The following is a 21,598-nucleotide window of genomic DNA, read 5'->3' as shown; positions in this document are numbered from 1 at the left end:
TCACTCTGAATTCACAACATATCTGTTAGAAAAAAAAAACTGACATGTTTTTCCTATTTATTACTCACTTGCAATTGTCTGTAACACATAAATGTCGGCCCTTTTTTTTTTTTTTTTTTTGACTAAAACTACCTTGAATATCTGAAGTTCTTCCAGAATTACTTCTTCCATTGATTCTGTTTCTTGGTTGTAAATAGTGATTACTTTCAGCACAATTCCATTATCTATAACAAAACAAAGAAAGAGATAAATCAGAAACTTTCTCACAATCTGGTTTTCAAACAATTAAAAATCATAGACTATGAATTCAAATAAGATTTGAAATCTAGATATACAAAACACTTAATCATTACTAGTTAAAATAGTATGACTCCTTATACATTCATATTTTCAAGTAGCAAAAAAATTATATGCCTGGCAAAAAAATAAGACAAAATAATATACAATTATTTTTCAATAATTTGATTAAAAAATCCAGCTAAAGGTTCAGATATCAAAATGCCTTTAGGAATTAATGAAATATAATACAGATACCAAATAATTCTAGCTTCTTCTGTGATGTATGATGAAAGAAAATTTTTTACCTAAAGCTACCTTCCTTGCAAGAAACTATACCTTTAATCTTAGGGAATCTTTCAAACAAACTCTATTTAAATCTTTATATACATAAATACAGATAGGCAGATAGACAGAAAGATAGAAAAAAAGAATATACCTGTATTATTTTTGCCTTCCAGTTTTAATGAAATATTTTACATACAGCACTCTGTAAGTTTAAAGTGTGCAGCATGATGAGTTGATTTACATCATGAAATGATTACCACAGTAAGTTTATTGAACATTCGTCATCTCATATACATACAAAATAAAAAGAAATTTTTTCCCCTTGTGATGAGAACCCTTAGGATTCACTCCCTTAAAAAGTTTAATATGTAACATACAGCACTGCTAATTACATTGTGGTGTACACTACATCCTTAGTCCCTATTTATCTCATACCTGGATGTGTGTACCTTTAACAAAACCTTCATCAATTCTCCCGTCCCTCACCTCCAGTAACCACAAATCTGGTTAAATACATCTGGATATATATACACTTTTAATCAAAATTTCTAGTATACACTATTGAGGGACTAGTAATGTAAGTCCTCCTGTACTAATCATTAAGCTTCCATAATTATCAATAATTTCATAAATTCATATTCACGTTTTAAAATTCCACCTCATTTTTATTATTCCTGATATTCTGACCTTGTTCTTTCCAATGAAAATTTAGTAAGACACTTAATCTGCCTGTAAGGATAATTTGGTACAGTGCTAGAAATAACTTAAGGGAAAAAAAAGCACTTTGGAGGTTCTCACCCAAGAGTTTCTATGGTATTTAAACAATTTGTTTAAAAATTATGAAACCTTGTGGTTGGGTTAATAAAATGTGATTAATAACAATTACCTGTATCATACACTAAAAGGAATAAAAATTATTATACCAAGCACACATTATAAATATCCCACAATTATTATATCAAGTAAAAAGCAAAGCTGAAACTCAAATTATCAATTTCCAACTAGTGATTTTGCAATAAGGGCTATTACATATGGTTCTAAAGTATGTGTCTGGTAAATTTGGGGAAAAATAACAATCGTTTGTGGGGTTTTCCGAAGTTGTACTCATCACACATTCATCAAATACGTTCTTTTACACTGAAAAGTTGTGGTTCAGTATGATGATATCTTTAAGCTAAACATAGGTTACACAAGAGCCTAAGTATATACCTGATATTTCTGGAATTCTCTCAAGTAGTTATGGTCAATCTAACAAAAAAAGTATTTCTGAAAACATTCTTGGATGTTTATATATGACTTGTACCTTCCAGGGCATTTAAAACTAACATACTTTTTTCTATGAGTAATTTTATAAAATATTACTCTTGCTTATGGAATACTTTAAAAAAAAAAACAAAACTCTGTTGGATGTCACTGTAAGTGAACTCATGGCCAGGTAATTTTAGCTCTGCTAAAGAAATGTGACACTGTTAATCTTGAACCCAAAGTGCAGTGCATATTACTAACCTCCTAAGATAAATGAATAAAATATAGCCTGCACCAGAGATCAATTTCTAGAAATCAGATGAATATTTCCTTGCTTAAATCTGTGCTTTTTCCAAAAGTATGACTGGAAAAGCTCAAGCACCAGTATTAACACTATACCCTAACTCCTGATTTGGGCAAATGCAATGTCTCTAGAATTACAGGTCTATGATTAAAGTTATGTATGGTGGAATGCTTACTCTTCTAAACAGTAACTGCTATAGCAATTACTATGACGCATATGAAAAAAACGACCATTTCAAAGACTTTTTAAATGACTATATAATTTTAAAGTACTTGACAGAATGTGATACACATTACCCTGGATGCTTAAAAAATTCCAAGTTCTCTTCTACAAGCTAGATCTAATGTATGGCACTAACTGAAATTACAGATTTACCAAAAATTTTACTTTTAGCATATTTATTACACTTTGTTTTATTAATGCAGGATATCACAGCTTTGATCTAAAAGTTTATCTCCATTTTGGGTAACACTCGGCCTGTTTGGTACAGATGGGTGATTTCTGATGGGGCCAGATAAGTACAGTTGTGATTAGAGATTTAGGTAAAAATATGTAAACTTCACATGAAGACTGAAAAATCTTGAGACCTTACTGAGCAGCCAAAGGTGGCAATGGACCTGGCGGGGAATAACCGAGAACAGTCCTTGCTATGACTCCATCCTTCCTCTGTACGTTCTGTTTGGAACCAACACTGTTTGTTCATTGCTTATTAACATCAGTTATTCGCTCCTTCACATACTCATTTGTTAAACGTATTAAGTATTGACGACGTATCAGGAATTACGTGCTGTAACTGCCCCCAATGCTCTCTTCCACTGCAGTGGACATGCAGAACATAAATGAGCCAATGGACCAACAGGAGTTCTGTTGGTAGGCAGTTTTTTTTTAAGGTAATAATGCTATTGATTGTAAGGTTCAATTTAAATGTCTATGAGTACTGTCTAATCTCTTTACCTGTCCCAATAAACAAGACATCATATTGACCATCCTCAGCTTCCACTCGATCCACTGCTATTTGTTTCAGGTTGTATTTTCCATCTGTTTTTACCAGTATGGGTTTTTTATGGGCAGGTTTTATGGGCTGGTACATAAGTGGATGGCCTCTTGCAAATCGGATGGCATCATCGGGATAGTCTTTGGTGGTTCCGTACCTCCCTCCATTCACTTTGCTGGCACACTGAAATACAAGTGGATGAGAGAATTTTTTTTTTTTTGCCTTAAACCTAAAGAACATTCATATTCAATCATGAAAAGAATTAGAAAAATGTGGTCTGTTCAATTGATCAACTGTGCTTTGAGTAGTATTTAGTAACCATATATTCTTCATTATAGAAACAAAATCTGCATTAAAAATTGCATGGAGAGACTGAATTATTCCAAACATGCAGCGTCAGAAATATACAGATAAGCAGTAAAATCCCGAAAAAGTGACGGGTATTTAATACTGGTATAGTTTGAAGGCAATACACATGAGTAACATTATAAATATTGTCTTTCTTTTCCCTGTTTCTAAAATTTATTTTTCACATTGTAAATTAAACTTTAAAAGTAAACAATGTATTGTTCATAGCAAAGCAAAGAGCCTCTTAATTGGGCTAACCCTTCCCTCCAAATTAAGGATCACAACTGCACAACACAGCTTTCCCATTATTGACCCTGTGATAATATGATTGGTGATGGTTCCAAGAGAAGAAATGAAGAATTTTAGTGCTGTAACACAGAACCTAGTCGAATTCCACCATTATTAATTAAGGGGAAAAAAATCCCTCTCTGTTCTACTATAAGCTGTGTGAATTTATATTACTTCTGTAGGAATTAGAGACAAAAAATTGAGAAAACCAGAAATATTTGCTATAACATGATTCAATTCTTAAATATTGACTCTAAAAACAAACATTCAACAGCACCCAATTTACTTCTTAGAATACCGTTAGCTGTTGATTTGTGCTTGTTATTAAGTGCTCCCTCATTTCACATATTTTCCTCCAGAACCAGCAGCAATTGCAATGATTATCTTGATCAAAACTTTCCACTTTAGAGTATAAATACAGTAGTTCAGTAATCAGATTCTACAAAGAGGGCATTTTTAATGGTTTGTTTAAAAAAATTCGGGCCATATTTTGTAATTTGGCATGAATTTTTTCACTTGAGTGTACTTTCATGATATATAATTGGAAACATTTTGGACCAGCCTGGAAGCAGTTCAGTAACAAGTCACTTCCTCCAAATCTCCTTTAATACCATGTGGTTTCAAGAAGCATTTCCAGCAAAGCCACAGGAGTGGGTTTTCTCCATTTAAATTGTAATTTCAATCAATAGAGTGAAATAAAATATACTTTATGTCTTACTGGAAGTAATAATTTTAAGCTAGTGAGCGAGAGTGATTGAAATGGTAAAGTCTTACACTTGTTAACGGAGGTAAGGTTTGTTTCCACTTTGGATTTTGGCTCCGTAAAAACAGTTTCTACTTGACTTTCAAGTACTCGTGCAATCAGCATGGTGATGGGTTTTCACCAGCTGCTCATAATAGTGGAGACTGTGACTTGCATGACAAGTTCAATGTTTGCTGGCCATGGTGCACGTGGCAGATACAATGACGCTACATTTTCCCAACCTCGCTGCGTACAGGACACATGGTACAAAATCATCACCATCATCATCATCTTTCCATGTGCAATTAAAAGCACAAAAGTTTGAGTGGCTAGTTAGAGAGAACCTTAGTAGCTCCGGTTCAGAGGCAAGTTGTGGAACCTCTTGTATTGTCACTTTTCTTTTGGAAGGCAGCGAGGATGTTAAATGAGGCGCTCAGTAATCTGAAGAGGCAGAGAAAAAGCTTCCTCTCGATATGCTCGAGGTAGAAGCAGGGAGAAAGTCTGGCCTAGGGAAAGCAAAGGCTGACTCAAAAACTAGAATATAAAAATTCAGTAACACTTCCTTGCTTGGAAACCACATGTGGTACTGACTCTTCTGAAGAGGGCAGCAGGAATACGATGCTCATTTTACTGAATGTTTCTGTATTCACCAGTCCCCTTCAAGATAAAACTTTAGTTAGAACTACGCAGACAGCCAAAATATCAACAAGAACTATAATGTGAAGATTTACCCATCTTAGATTATATTCTTTTCATTAAGTAACAAGCATACATAGCGATGTAAGAAGCAATATTTCTTTACCATTCAAGTACTCAAGCATATTTTTAGGTACGGAACTTCTTAAGTGTTTCAGGCAAATTTTGTAAAGCATCTGGAACAATGAACAAAACATGAATGAAAGAGCCTTTAAAAAAGTAAGTATACTTGGTTAAATGCCTCAACTTACAGAACCAGGCCTTGGATAAGGGACTTTTCCTTCATAGAGTGACCAGTGGTATTCAGGTCCTTCTTTATGTGCATATGGTCCATTAAAGGCTGCCCGGATGCTAGACATGTGATAGACACATATAGCATGCCCTCTAAATATGTTACTGAAACAAAGAAAAAAAAAGATAATTACTATTCTGGAACAGACTAGGGGGTCAGCTAAGTCAAACCCCCCAGACTATGTAGGTAAGGATGAAATCATTTGGGCATAAGAGTTTCAATCTCTAGAAATATTAACTGTTGTAATATTTCAAGTACTGAAACTCCAAAACTTACCTCTTCCTTGCCTATTTATTATGATAAATTGAAAATGACATTGTTAGAATCACAAAAGCAGCTGTGTCACTGTGCTTTTTAATGTTATACCTTATATGGCATTTTAATATTTTTTTATTAAAGATTTGGCCTTAATATTTAAAAAGATCCATTCCCAAGGTGAATTATTCATTTTGAGGTTTTCATCTCCTTATATGTTGTCCTCTCTTCAGAATAGACAGTGTTTTCCTAATCGCCCTGTTGTTAATATTGCTATAAATTCTATTCAAATTTTATTAGATTTTTAATGTATATGATTGGAAGAATAACTTTAAAGTCCAGAGAAAACGTCGGGCTTTGTTCCATTCATTAGCTTGGGGTCATACACACATTAACAGGCTTGCTGTGTATTCCTTCCTCTATGTCTCTGAAAACTGTCACAGTGGAAAGATGACGGGGCTGCATCTGATTAATTTTGAGAAAAAGATTTAAATTATAAAAAAAACTTGGATTCGTTACCTCCAGAACTAGTAGCAATTGAAATTACTTCCTTGATAAAAATTTCTACCTGTCAAGGATAAAGACAGTAGTTGACTAACAACAGCAAGTTGTATTGGGGGCATTTACAGTAAGATTGTGCAAAGGACATTTTAAAGTGATTTGTTTTAAAGATCTGGCCACATTTCTTAATTTGGGATAATCTGGATAAATTCAAACACTTCCCTAGCCTCCTCGTTGTGAGAATTAAAATAATTAGTTTGTATGTAATGGAAAAGAACAGAAAAAAAGAATATAGACATATATATAGCTGAATCACTTTGCAGTACACCTGAAACTAACACAATACTGTAAATCAACTATACTTCAATAATTTAAAAGAACCATTCTGGCTTGCCCAAGAAAGGCAGAAAAAAATTAGTTGTGAAAGTGCTTTGTAAAATGCAAAGTTCTTTATAAACATAAAATTTCCTACATTCTGGCACACCTGTACAACAGCAGTTATGTTACTGGCTTAGGACATCAATTTACACATTTTATAACACACCTTGAAGCAATTGGAAATGCCTGCAACAGTGAGAAAACCAGAGATAGTCTTCCAACTAAAGTGGCAGTAAACCTTTGATCACCGTGATAGGATATCAACTGTTACGTCAGGTAACAGCTGGGGAGCCTTTTTTCAGGATTATATATAAATTGAACAGTCAAAATTGAAATCACAGAAGAAAATAATGTCCTGTCTTTGAAATCTCAGACAGATCTGTTATGCTATCATTCACAAAAGCAGCTTATAAACTGACTGCATGAACCCACAGAAAAACCACACTGATTATCCCATAGCTTGTATTCATCATGTAAAACCGTGGAATTATCATGCAATGTATAAATTCTTCATGGGCATAAGGGAGAAGATGAAGTGTAAAAACAGTGAGGGTTTTCCATGGACTGTGATAGCTGTCAATCTACATTAACCCCTTCTCCCTGCACGAAGGAGTAATTGATAGCAAAACTGTTTCTGTGTTGAAGAAAATGTCTCCTTACAATAGCAGGATGCTTGTCCAAAGAGCTTTCTGAATTTTTTTTTCAAAGTGAGCATAAGAAATTACGTGTTACAAAACTAAACAAAAGATTTGTGGAGAGATCCTAAGCAAACAAGCTGTACGGGATTCTGTATAGTTAAGGCCAATTCAATGCAAATGAGAAGCGAGTGATGTCATTCAGTCCTTGTCAAGAGAACTGAAGAATACTCTTTATTTCTCATTCTAGTCATCTCATCTCCACTCTGCCTTATCTGGACAGACACTCAGGAAATTACAGGGCGGGGGGAGGTATAGCTCAGTGGTAGAGCACATGCTTAGCAAGCATGAAGTCCTGGGTTCAACCCCCAGCACTTTCATTAAAAAAAAAAAAAAAAAAAAGTAGGAACCTTAAAACATTTTTTTAAAAAGGAAATTATATATATAAACTTTCAACCAAAACAGATTCTAATACTATTTTTTCATGCATGTGTCAACACACATGCAATGATACTTGATTCATTTTTCCAGCACTCTTCAATGGATACAAAGTACAAAAACATAAACAGAGAAATACTAGACTTGAGAAACTGCTTTAAATAAAACACGGAAGGTATGTTCTCTGAGAATCAACACAGGAGCAGGATGGCCAGAGTCGAGGAGGGAGCCAAGTGTTCTGTGATTAAGAAATCAAGGCATGTTTCACGAAGACAGCAATTGACAAGTACTGGAAAAAGTGATACAAATCAGTGTTGGAAGAAAAAGTAATTTCAAGCAAGAGAAGTGGATAAATAAAATCACAGTGATGGGGAAAGGAGATACCGGGCATCTGTCGAGGTGCTGTCAAAAGCAGAGCAAGCACGAGGGGGCTCAGAGGGCAGACTTCTAAAGCCAAGTGTGTAACAGCTGAGAGAGAGCCTTGAAAGCCTGACTTGGAAAATTCTATGTAATGATCCAAAGAATTATCTGAGACTCTATAGCACGGAACTAATATCTTAAAAACTCCTTGAGAAAAAAAAATTCTGTGGTAAATCAGAGAGGGAAGGGCTTAGGATCCTGAGCACAGGAGGATGCTGGAGCTTCAAATGAAAACAAAGCAGGATCTAGATAGACTGAGATCATGGCTTTAAAAATCAAGGTACAATTGCAAGCTTAGGAGAATGAAGACACTGGTGATAAAGTATAGAAAATGAGGACAATAAATTGGGCAAGAGAATGCTCAATTACATACACGGTGAAGGCGTGAGGCATCTTTCCTTTCATACCAATTTTACTGACCGTACACATTTCTCACCTGGTAGTGTTAAAGAGGCCGAATATCACCGGGTTCTTATGATCTCTGGTATGCAGCAGAAAAACATCCTCTGAAAAATTAAAGACCATTCATTACTTAATATGTTTAGCCCTCGCTGCATGTGAAGGAAATAAATTGACACAAAATAGTTCAGAACCTATAATAGATTTTAGGTTCTAAATTTCCAAATACAGTCAAGCAACCATGACCAAATCACAACAGAGTGAAACATCTGGCTGTCCAAGGTGGCTCTGAGCTGGGCCTCATGGAAGGAACAAGAGGCCCTGATTTTAAGCTAATGAGAGGAGTCTTTTTGTTCCTGCAACTCCTCTGCCCCGACTCCAGGACCAGGCCAAGATGAAAAGAACAGAAATTCGCTCTAGGTTAGACAGAAGTCAAATAGTGCAGAAAGCAAGCTTTCCATATGTGCTAGAAACAGTGAGGATTATACAAAGAAGCATGCATATCAAAGAGTGAAATTCAACTCTCCCAATAATATTTACCTAATTCATCAAAATAGGTATCAATTCCATTCATTCCTGGTACTGAGCAAACCAGTCTAGCTTTTAGGAAGGTGCTCCACTTATTCACCAGGATTCTCTGTCCTCCAACGTCATTCTACAAAAAAACAAAAAGCAGGTAAGTGGGTACCTAGAGTACTTTTACCAGCAACAGATTTTGTATCATTAAACACGCAGATGCTAACAGTTACAGTTCTTTAATTTAGTGGGGAAATTTTAGCATAACCCTCAAATAATATAGATGCAATTCCCCCCAAATTTATTTAAGGTTTGCACATTCTACCTAGTCAGTGTACTTTCACTCTGGCCCATTAAATACAGTTTCTAGGTATTAAACAATGTTAGTAGAGTAGTCTCTCCTAAATAAAGTAGTAACTTTTAGGGTATAGTAAACTTTATTATTATTTTATTGATAAATAATCTGCTTATCTCAGAAATATGGAAGCATCCATTTCTTCTTCTTTTAGAGAAAAAGGACTTGAAATACACACATGTATGCACACTACACATAACAGGTACATGTATTTGCACACATACACAGTACAAACGTGTGTGTATATATACATACATACATAAACATATGCATAAACCTCTTCTTGAGCTTATTCTTAAGTATCCTAAATATCAAACTAACTATACATTTATAATACTACTAGCATTCGCTCAATGTATATTGCTAATTCAGTTGTTTCGTATTTTTACCAAACAACCTATCTGAATACCCAACAAACTACAGGTGCTTTTTCCTATAGAAACAATCATCTGAATTGTTGAAACATACTTATGTAAAGTACTTAGAATGTGGATTAAAGAAGCTAAAAGGATTTTGGTGAAATTAATTTTTTAAAAATGGAGCTCAAACTTCTGTGTGGGAAGTACAGCCTGATGATAGACCATTTCTTCTTTGTAGGGCTTTGAAAATGGGTAAGATCATACAAAATGGAAAGCTCTTTTTAGATAAAACTTCCACTCGATATGAAATCTAAGGACTAGAAAGTAAATTCTAATTTTAGGCAGTCTACAGAATACAAGAAGATTATTTTAAAGTAGAAACCTACTATGAAATGAACAAAGGCCTGACTACAAACTGCGAGACAAGCAAGCTCAGGGAGAGAGAAAGACAGTTCTCACCACGCAGAGTCTCCCCACTCTGCTGTAAATCGTATGGGCATTGTTTTCTGCCTCCAGGGCCTTCTCGGTAAAAAAGAAATACACTTTGTTGTCATCTCGGTCTTCATTGTCAGGGATCATATAAGAACCTACAAATTTTGGCTCTAGAGGAGTGAAAAACAGAAGAAAATGAAACAGCTATTACAACAAAATGATAAATTGTTATATTTTCCTTGGAATTCTGTACTAAACATTAAAATCATGTAGGTATCTTCATGTTCTTTGCAAATCAACAATTTTTAAAAAATAATAGAGGATCTAAAATGTAACTAAATCAGGGAGGGAAAAAAGACAATTTCAAAAATCATACATTATAGCTTGAAATAAATTCAAAGAAGAATAGATCAGGAACACCATCATGATAACCCCCATAAATGTCCTCCCACACACATACATATGTACATCATATAAAGTCAACATAAACAGATGTAAAATATTTTAGTAAAGAAGTCTTTTTTTAAATTGAAATATAGTCAGTTTACTATGTTGTGTCAATGTCTGACGTACAGCATAACGTTGTAGTCGTATGTGTACACACAGAGTCCTTTTCATATTCTCTTTCATTATAGGTTATTAGGTATAAAAAACGGGGAACGCTTCATGAATTTGCATGTCATCCTTGTGCAGGGGACACGCTGATCTCTGTGTTGTTCCAATTTTAGTGTATGTGCTGTTGAAGTGAGTACTATTTTTTAATTCATAAATTACCTACCAGTCCAACTCATGGGAGACCATCTTAATTGTAAGGTGAAAATTTAAGTTTTTGTATTTGTAACCTAAATGATCTGAGTGAATGACCTTTGATTGATAAAGAATGTCAAATACTTTAATGACAACATGCTGTCAATAATGACTATGTACTCTAAAGCTTAATAAAAAGGCTGAAAATAATGAAAACACTCACCATAAAATGATGTTTTAGTCCTGAGATATACCAATGTGCCCAATATAACCAAGATTCCTCACAAAGGATTCTATGTAAATGAATGTCTAGTGATTTTCCTAGAGTTCACCTGTTTCTAAAGTGCAGTGTGATCCTACTACAACAAGCAAAGCACAGCAACCAATTCAGCCCCGATTACACCAACCGACAAGAGAAAAAAAAACAACTCATTGGATGAAATGGTTTTTCACTTTTCATCTGTTTTGTTTTGTTCATTTGAATCCTGATTTCTAAGTATTGCTGTGAGGGCATTTTGGTTTTATAATAAAAGCTGACCCCTTTTGAGATAAAATGATATGCACATATCATGTATTTTAATTCAGGAATATGAAGGGAAAACCCCTGAAATATGTAAAAGCTACAAACTGCAGAAAACTCCCTTTTCCCCTCAATCCCACCTTTCAACAGGCGCTCGTCGTCATGCTCGGTGCGGATGTGCGCCAGCCGCCCCATGGTCCTGAAGACGGCAGCGTCTCTGCCCCAGTAGTCACTGTAGAGTCCAGCAAACAACTCACTACCTGCATGAACATATCAGTCAAAAATAAGTCAGTATTTTATTCAACATCTTGTCGTAACCTATAATGAAAAAGACTCTGAAAAGGAATTTATGTATATACACATAAGTCTGAATCACTATACTGTACACCATAAATGGACATAACACTGTAAACAAACTATACTTCAATAAAAAAAAAGTCAGTATTTCCTTCTGGATCTGAAAACAATGTATAAAACCAGAGCAATAAACATATATGGTTTTTCTGTATATAAGACCTTATGAAATTGACACTTATTGTTAAGAGCATGGATGGTACAGACAGCCAGGGTTTGATGTCTGCCTTTGCCACATAATAGATGTATGAACTTGGGCAAGTTGCTTAACCTCTCTGTGCCTGTTTCCTCACTTACAAATAAGAATAGCACCCAAAACTGTTGTTAAGAGTAAAACATTAAGAAGAGTAGTTAGCATATAAGACCTATTGAGTATTTGATAAGTAACCTGGCTTTATGGTATTTTAATAAACTTCTTTTACGTTTCATATCATCAGGATGTTAGTATTAGTATCAGAATCAGAATTAGTATCAGTATTACATGCGAGTTAGCTAACCCAAATCCTTCTTGTAGTAAGAAATTGCTTCCATTAACATGATTTTAGTGCAGGAACCACAAAATCTGACAAAGCTGTATATAATCCAATTAGTTGACATTTAATTTGTTAACCTATGGTTTATTTAGAAATAATAGAAAGTCCATAATTTAATCAGGTAGTCAACAGAATGAATGAAGTTAGCTGCAACGTGTGGTAAAGGTCACAGACTTAAAGTGAGACCAAGGAGTACACAATTGTAGGCAGGGTGTCAGGAAATGACATGTCTTTGGAGCCAGCCACAAAGGAAGACGTTAAAATAGCTCATGAGAAGAGGGGAAAAAAAAACATTTAAATAGAGAAGTAACATAAAGATATAACTGGCTCTCCAGAAAGACCAAAAGCTCTCAAGCACAGGGACTTGGGAGTCTTCTTTCATCAAAAGGTAACAACAAAGGTAACTGGTGTGTCCATCAGTGAGGCTACAAGGGCTGTCCTGGGCACATGCAGCTCGGATCCAGTCCTAGGTAAAAATCTCTGGCCAAGAAGCAGATGATAGCAATAGATCACTGGAAATAGCAACCTCAATTCAGGGCGGTAAAATTATTTTCTCAGGGAGTGCCATATAACTCTGGTCAGGTTTTAAAATATAGAGATGTTAAGTACACTAAAAGCAGAGTATCAATGCTTTTCTGTTAGATTTGGAACATGTACATATGTGTCCACATGGTATTTAAAATGCTTTTAAGTTTCAGATAATTCAAATTAATTGTATTTCCAATTTAATAAATTTAATTGCATACTCAAATTTTAAATTAGAATTATTAAAGTTACAGGTATCAAATTTGACCAAGTATCTAAACAGAATTTAAGAGAACGTGGGTGTCCTATTTATAAATCTTACTATTTTGATATAAAGATTGTTTCATTATCTATGAAGGGTTTTCTCTAAATAAGGCCTTTAAAACTTTGAAAAACTTCAATAGATTAAATATATTTGTATGTTTTAAAATCTGAGAAAGTAATCAACTGAGTTGTAAAGAGGACACTTTGTAAGGAAGTTTAATTTTACCTTGAGTTAACCAACAATTTTCAAAAAGCAAAGATGACTGCTTTTGTTAAATTTGATTTAGAAAGAGAAAGAGATATAAACTGAATTTAAAAATAAATTTTTTTAAAAAGGTTATTATACTAAAGTAGTTTTCATTTACAAAAAGACAAGTAACTGTAAATTTTTTTGTTGTTGTTTTTCACAAAACCCACTACAGATACTTAAAAACTATACTGGATACAAATAAATAAAATCCAGGGTTTCCCACAAAGGAATCCATTTTTAACAAAAACTAGAAAGACAGACAGGAGAGACAGAAGAAATGTGGTACAATATTAACAGTTGGTGAGCCAAGGTAAATGGTATACAGGTGTAAATTTTGTCTCCTTCAGTTTTCCTTCGGATTTGAAAAATTTTAAGACAAGTTAAAAATGAGCTGCATTTGTTGAGTTCATCCCATACATTCAATGTATGCTAAATGAGAGATTAGATAAGGAAAACAACAAAGAAAAAAAGATGCTTCATAACCAGACTTAAAATATAATTTGGTAGAAAAGTTAATTAGAACTTTTATTTTAAAATGTTCTTTAGTAATAGAAGGGGAAAAGAGCAACATAATTTGAATCAAATTTAATCGGTGCTGTCTTTATCAGAAGTTTCATAAATATATGTGAAAAAGAGTATTTTGAGATAAAGTCCATTCAGCGGTTAGGGATATGAACCACAGGTGGGGTTCAGTCTGTAGGACTTGAACATGGATAAAAGACAGTCATGATGAATTCAGTAAAAGGCCTTGGGGATCGTCAACTCTAGGGCATAAATGAATAAGTTGACCTATAAGAGTTAACTGACTGCTGAAACACGAGAGCAAGGTTTTTTCTGGAACATTTTCATTTTTAATTATTGTACTTGGTTATAGTTTCCATTTAAAATATAAAGGTCATTTTGTAAAACTGCCCTAAACAGAACTTACTTGTCTAATAATGGACGAGGCTGAATGTTTAATGCATAATGGGTACAAAAACTAGATTTCTTAAAAATCATGACAGTTTTCTATTTCCTAAGTTTTTAATATTCGATGTAATTTAATTCCCTAAAATACTTACAGAACTTTAATATCTGGAAATATTATTATGGGAAAGTAATCTTTATGTTAGTTCACATCAATTTTACTGCACTTACCCAATTTGAACAGTTTCAAAGTTCAACTTTTTAATCAGTTCTAGAAATTTAACAAATAAATTCCCTCTTGGAGCCACTAGATGGAGCCCTATGATACCAAATAACATTACCCAGGCCAGGTTATCTGCACAAAGGAAAAGATAATATAGCATCAATTTTACCCAATTTCCCTTTTGTATACAGATAAGAGAAAATAGTTTGTGAAAAATTCAAATAATACAATATGAACTGTATGACTTAAACTTCAAAGAAGCTAGACAGGTGCTAAAAGCTATATGCTATATAAACTGAACAAAATGTGTTTCTGTTGGAAACATTAGATTTTCCTCAGAAGGGAAGAGATTCTCCTTTTGTATTTTATTATTAGTGTGAAGAACAAAACAAATTCATAGTAATAGATAATAATGATGTTTGGTAAAACACTTTGCTAAGAAAATAAACACTTTAATGAAAAATAATAAACGAGAATAAAGCTTCAGCATAAATGTTAACTACTAGTAATTAAATGAGCAAAAATATTTAGCATCATTATATAACAACTGACACTATTTATAGCAAATACATAGTTTCTAATTAAAAATTTTACTTTAAAATTACAACCATTTGGTATAGAGAAAATTTGTGAATTTTCTCTAAAATAATATCTGGATAAATTATATTTTCATGCATTAAAAAAGTTTCATATAAATAGTAAAATAGGTTTTAGAGTTTCAGTGACAAGAACAAAACTACTCAATTTTTTAGTTTTCTTTGTCTATGGAGACAGGATATTCAATAAATGTACCAGTTTGGCCATAAATTTAACTGGTACCTAGTCTATTTCGACATCTTGAGTATAACCAACTTGATTTTTAGGCCATATATTATTTTTCTTTGTGATAGCACTGATTCTGATGGTAACTGATGTTAGGTTCATTTTAGTTGGTCAAGTGTGGTTATAATTAAAAACTAAAGCACATCTGCAGGGTATTTTGACAGGTGAATGTAACTTATCATTGTCAGGCTCAACAACAGGTTCTCTGTACAGATACAAGAACAGTGGAAACAGTTCTGCATTGGAAACCTGGCAAGCTAAGCCCCTGCCCCAAGTCTGCTGTTTGTAGCAAAACTGTTGAATCTCACTGTCTCAGTTATCTGGAGAATCAGAGAGATGAGCAAGTGATTTCTTGAGGCTGCCAAGCTTTTGTGTTCTCTCTGCTGCCCTCTCCCCTGCTGTTTTCCTGCCTGGAATTCTGCACCTCCCTGCGTCCCATTTCACTTCCCACTTACCTGGCCATGGCCTGCTTTTTTCTCCATGAGGGCTTCCCTTTTTTTTTTTTTTTGTACAGATGTATATCATTTTATTAGTGGTTCAATTCAGGAAAGGAATCAGATTTTTAAAATTTACATGAGTTCACATTTATTTAAAACTGGACACAGTATATATTCTATTAAATTTTACAATAAATTTTTAAGTGTAAAAATGACTCAACGCTATTATAAACTGAAATTGACTTTCAAATCATGCAGATCATGGATTTTATACAGTCAGGACCAAACTGTTATTTAACAGTTCCTAGCACAATCATAGCCCCTTTTCTAGCATGTTTCTCATCCTACTACATTTTAATTGTCTCCTTATGTGTTTGTCATTATTCCTCACTAGAATGTAGATTTCTTAATATGTCTTATTATATTCTTTTGTAATCAATATCTTGCACAGCATCTGGAATACAAGAAAACTCAATAAACATTTGTTGAATCAAAGAACAGCATAATGAATTTAACAAGTGAATATATAAAAAACTTTCAGTATTTAAATAAAGGCTATGAAATGCAGTAAGAAAAACAGGGTAAGATTCTGATTTTTCAAAAATGCTTCAGGGAGAAAATATCAAAAGAAAGAAAAAACATTCAGTGTTTATATGAATAACAGAACTCTTTGATTTTTTTTGTTGTTTTTGTTCCTCAAGAAGCCTATATTATGTAGTAATATGGATTCATAAGGGAGGGTATACTCAGTGGTACAGTGCATGCTTAGCATGCACGAGGTCCTGGGTTCAATCCCCAGTACCTTCATTAAAATAAATACATAAATAAGTAAAAATAAGTAAACCTAATTACCTCCCCTTCCTCCTTCCCCCCCAAAAAAACAAAAAAAAATTTTTTTAACTAATAACTTTTAAGTCGTGAACACAGGGACTCTTATTTCCTTCTAGTATTTGTCCCCAGGAGTTTGAGCCCCCAAAGACTATGTCTACACTAACCTGCTTGCAGGAGAGAAAATAAGACAACCACCCGACCTTGGAGATACAAAAACAAACCTAAACCCATTGCAAATAATTCTAAGTTAAAATGCATAATTAAAATACGTTTCTACACAACTCATTCTTTTACAACACAAACTCTAATTGCAGATTTAGTTAAACATAGTGCACTGCCTTAATATTTTATAGAAATTATCAAGCGCTTAGTTCATGGATGGTATATTAATCAATTGGAGTTCTTATTCATCATGTTGTAAATACAGATTTTAATTGGTGAGAAAAATTCACATTTTCCATGTCCTCTCATCTTAAGTTTCACTCAAGCATTTCTCCTATTTATTTTGTAAATGTCTACAAATCTGAATAATGTGAATGAAATATGTTTGCCTCAAAAAAAAAGACATAGCTCAAAACTGATTAAACTGTTGCATTTTATAACTGAACTGTGTCATTTTGTTAGAAGATCATTCTAGTTTAGATGCACTATTTCACAGAGTAACTATGACACAGGTAAGTGCAAACAGAAACAAAATCCACTTGGGAGGATAAGGATGGATAAGAATGATACACAGGTTCCAACATCCCAGGTCACACTCAGTCTGCTTAGGATGCTGAAAGCAGCCAGGAAGAGCAGGTCCTTTTATTAGTTTACCTGTAGTTGTTGTTTGGACTTTTTGTTTCTGCTTTGGAACAAAGCTAGTATTAGCTAGCAACATCAAGAAGATGGCTTCTGACGGATGAAGGAAAAAGAAAAACAAAATACATCTTGAATCTGTTCATGTGCATTTGGTGGCACCCGTGACAGTACCGTATGTTTCCTTGGTGGCCAGCTGGTGACACTGATATTGGCATGGGCAAACCAGATTCCCAAGGGGACAGTGTCAATGGGAAACTGAAGAGGATTTTTTTTCTTCTTTTTTTGATATTTTGTTTTGTTTTGAGAAGACCATAAGCAAGTATTCCTTAGAAACTAGCGGTTATGGCCAGAAGCAACAGTCAGCATGTGGATAATGGGCATTCTGCCAAATGAGAGTGCTCAATAGTCTTGGATAAGAAATTATAGATATTCTTTTGGGATAGAAACATGGTAAGGGAATAACTTTAAACTTCCACATAGTTGGGATGAATTCCAGAAACGAGCCAGAACATTCACTTCTTATGTTTATAGAGACTGTAATTACAAAGGCATATATTTTGCCTTTGTTTAGATAATTTTATTTATTTTTCTAATATTATGAAGTCCTATTTTATGCTAGAGCTAGTCATTCGTAACTCTGCCCTGAATATACAGTTAATAAAAAAAATTTACTTATTTAAAAAGTTTTAATGTTATCAAGACCTTGAAATAATCACTTAAATTTTTCCTGGCCTTTCATTCAATCAACATTGACCTTTAGTCCACAGAATTTGTAATAAGGAGGCAAATTCACAAAGGTCTCGTTATGAATAAAAGTGTAGGAAGAAAATCTGAGTAGCTGTAAACTTTTGTAGTTTTATTTGCTGAAAAAGTAACACAGGACAAATATAGCACAGAAAGAGAATTTCAGCGACTGTGAAATATCTCGTTCGTGGTTATTTGTTGATATAAAATTCAGTAAGTCTTTAACTTGAAAGTATCCTAAAAAATTTTAACAACAAAGCTAACACTTTCAAAGCGAAGTGTGAAAAGGTACATGACGAATCAGAGTGGTTTTCCCCCATATACTAGTAACATGTTCATTAGCATGCCTTCCATACTTCAGGTATGGTATGTATTAAATTATCTCTGGAACTGGGAATACAAATCTCAGAAAATGAAACATTTAGAAAAATGGCAATAAAACTGAGAGGACAAAGTATCAAAAAAAAGAATACCAACTTAATAAGGAAAATACTGCAATATTACAGCAAACGTAACTGACGCAAAAGAGTCAGTTATTATTTGTCCTTCCTGGCCAAAATGACATAGGACATAAAAATTTCCTGAATTTTCATTTGGCTGGCCACCAAACCTAATAATTTAGTGGCAAGATAAGTGCTAAATATCTCTGGTGACTTGAAAGGTACAGGCAAGTAAGTAATGAAGCAATTCATTTTACTCAGTGCTTCACTGTTTCTGCACATTGTTTTGAAAATCAGATTGTAATGCCTTGCCTTCTTCAATTATTTAAGACCACTTTAAATGTGATACTAGTAATCACAGTAGGGGGAAAATGTGGCGAAACATATAGAAATATTGCACTTGTGATATGAACTTATATGCCACCAAGGTAAATTATGTTAATACAAAGTGGCATTTAAAGAGCAACCCTAATTAACGCATGATTTCATTTTGATTGGCTTCTGAACACACAGAACATAGTTCAATAAGGACCTTGTTTTACTCCTTAAATCTTGTTTCACACAGAATCATTGCCAGTTACTAACATTTCATTTCTAAATTAGATTACAAATTTAATAAAAATGTGTTCGTTTACTTGTCTTTCATCTAGCAAATAAACAATCTTTACTCTTTGTTCAGTTTTTCAGTAAGCTTTTACTCCATGTGATCTTAAGTCAACTGAACTGAAGTTAAATGAAATAAAAATTGTACCTAAAGTCAAGAAATTACAAGAAATTCTGATTTGCAGGCATGTTTTTATCTTTGGGGGCCTTGTTAGTTTTATGAGCACTGTGACAAACTTGAGTTTTATTATGAAAGTGCATCTTAATGTGAACAGGCTTTAAAAATTAAGTGTGACCTATCAGGAACAAAAAGCAAAAAAAGCAGAAATGGTCTAACGATGGTCATCTTTTAGGTGGAGTCCTGCCCTAACTCATCAGCAGAGAACACGCATGGTCATAAAGCACCACATAAATGCATTCTTTCCCTGTTGGAGTAAGCTGCACCGAGCTTGCCAAATTCCAACTCAGGTAGCTCCATTTTTTTTTCCAGCCCAAATTCCTGCTGCTTTTTCAATTGGGTGAATTATTCCTACTTCCTATCTTTTAAAGAGTTGCTGGCTCACATAGGTTATCAGATTTCCATCCCAGCGGCTGCCACATATCCACATTCAGCGAATGAGCTCTCAAAGGTACTTTGGGATGAAAGCTAGTGGATAAATGAGAAGAATTATATTTTTATTTCTTCTCTTTGGAGGGATTATTCTATAACTTTTGTGTTTAGCTTGGAGGGCTCTTATGATTTGATTTCTCTTCTGAATAAGCGAAACAGCCACCCAGATGGCAAGCATTCACATTTTAGCATAGTGTAATTCGATTTGGAAGTTCAGTGAAACTCACTTGGAAATGTCCCTCCAGTAATAATTCCCCTCTTAAAAAATTCAGTTTTAAATTCCTGGTTTCATGAATAAAAAAGCTCCAAGGAGGCTGAGTGGCAGGGTGACTACAAAAAAAAAATTACTAATAACCACTTAAAAAGAAATGTTAAAAATATATGGTGTTTTCCTCTAATCGTTTTAGGATTTTACTATAGAAGTAGTGTTTACTGTGTAATTTTTGACTTTCAATACCTCTGATAAAATTCTTGTGAATACTATTCCCAAATTTATTTTTGGTTTGTTTGTTCAGGAACCCCAGTGAGTATTCCATTCTGTTGATATTTATAGGAGGCCTTTTCTGTGCAAGATACTGTATGGTAAACGAAAAGACAAGACAGTCTCTTTTTTCCAGACATATTCAAATTGGAAATCTACAAAGTTACAAAAATCACTAAGAACATTAGGAAAAAAAAAACTATGAGTATCAAAAGCATGCTTTTTAATTCATATGCTGCCAATCTAGTAGGAATTTCTAACATTTATAGATTTGGCATTCACCAAAAGTGGTATTCCTAAGGATCTAATTCTTACTAAGTCCGAACTGACTTAAGGAATTGTGTGTCCAAGTTTAAAATCTCCCCTCTTCATACTGTCTTTATACACATGAAAACACACAGCTTAGTAGAGGAACTCAAGATATCTTAATATTTTCTTTAAAATGTTACATTCTTGAAAAATAATCTCTTTATTCAAGCTCCTGTAGAACTTAGTCACAATGTGGAATTCTCATTTTATGGCTCTTCCAAATTATGAAGCCGAAGTAAATCGAACTTTCCCTACTTATTAGAGCTAACGTAAGATTTTGTTGTATATACACACACACACACACACACACACACACACGCACACACATATAAAAGCTCTACTTATTTGGACCTGAGTACCATGACTAGGATGGGGGTGGTGAGGAGTGGGCTACAAAGCCCATCAAAGTCAACTGTCTTGAAGCAGCTCAGGGAACGTGTAGCCTCTAGGATACACAGGAACATTTGTGTCAGCTCTAAATCAAGCATAAGGTATTGTGGTTAATCATCAGTGGGGAGTTTTAAGTTTTAACCACTTATTTAGGAGAGGAAGTGACTCCATGATATTTTACATGTTCTCATTTTTTGCAAACAGGATGACCTAATATTAGCACAGAATGCTAAGTGTTGCAAATGTAATTAGCAAAGCTTATACATCCGTACCACACCTATACCAGAACCTCTCAACACTGAGAGAACAGCATGGCTCCTAACAGCATCTATGTTAGGTGTCAGGTATCGCTCTCTTCAAGTTTATACTTGGGAACACCTCCATCTATCTGTACAGTCCTGGAGTACTTTGACAAGGGTGTGCCATTTGCAATCCCAAATTGGCTAAAAGAGAAAGAAAAAGTATTTGCTGGGTCTTAAGTGAGATTCTCAGTTATCTCACCTAATTAGATTGTAATCCAATGGAAATCTAGATCAGACATGGCCAGCTTCTTCCATTATTCCAATGTGGACATACAGTGGTAGTTTGAGCAAGTCAACCACTACAGTTCACATTTTAAATTAAACAAGAATTCAGATAAATGACTT

General features: G+C 34.1%; 1 protein-coding gene and 1 non-coding gene across 2 annotated transcripts in view; both read right to left on the bottom strand.

Moving 5' to 3' along the window:
* SEMA3E (semaphorin 3E) overlaps window positions 1-21,598 on the bottom strand; it is a 223,336-nt gene that overhangs the window by 26,815 nt on the left and 174,923 nt on the right. The window contains exons 6-12 of the mRNA XM_010977989.3: window positions 11,569-11,688; window positions 10,189-10,331; window positions 9,040-9,154; window positions 8,537-8,606; window positions 5,433-5,577; window positions 3,068-3,290; window positions 133-224 (exon numbers count right to left, since the gene is read on the bottom strand). Of these exons, the coding sequence (XP_010976291.3) occupies window positions 133-224; window positions 3,068-3,290; window positions 5,433-5,577; window positions 8,537-8,606; window positions 9,040-9,154; window positions 10,189-10,331; window positions 11,569-11,688 (908 nt within the window). The remainder of the gene's footprint in view (window positions 1-132; window positions 225-3,067; window positions 3,291-5,432; window positions 5,578-8,536; window positions 8,607-9,039; window positions 9,155-10,188; window positions 10,332-11,568; window positions 11,689-21,598) is intronic.
* Window positions 10,810-10,913, bottom strand: LOC116154163 (U6 spliceosomal RNA). The gene has a single exon (XR_004138047.1). It is a non-coding gene; the product is annotated as a U6 spliceosomal RNA (small nuclear RNA).

This window comes from Camelus dromedarius, chromosome 7 (assembly GCF_036321535.1).
Source record: "Camelus dromedarius isolate mCamDro1 chromosome 7, mCamDro1.pat, whole genome shotgun sequence".
Taxonomy (NCBI): Eukaryota; Metazoa; Chordata; class Mammalia; order Artiodactyla; family Camelidae; genus Camelus; species Camelus dromedarius.
This window is presented reverse-complemented; position numbering and strand designations above follow the sequence as displayed.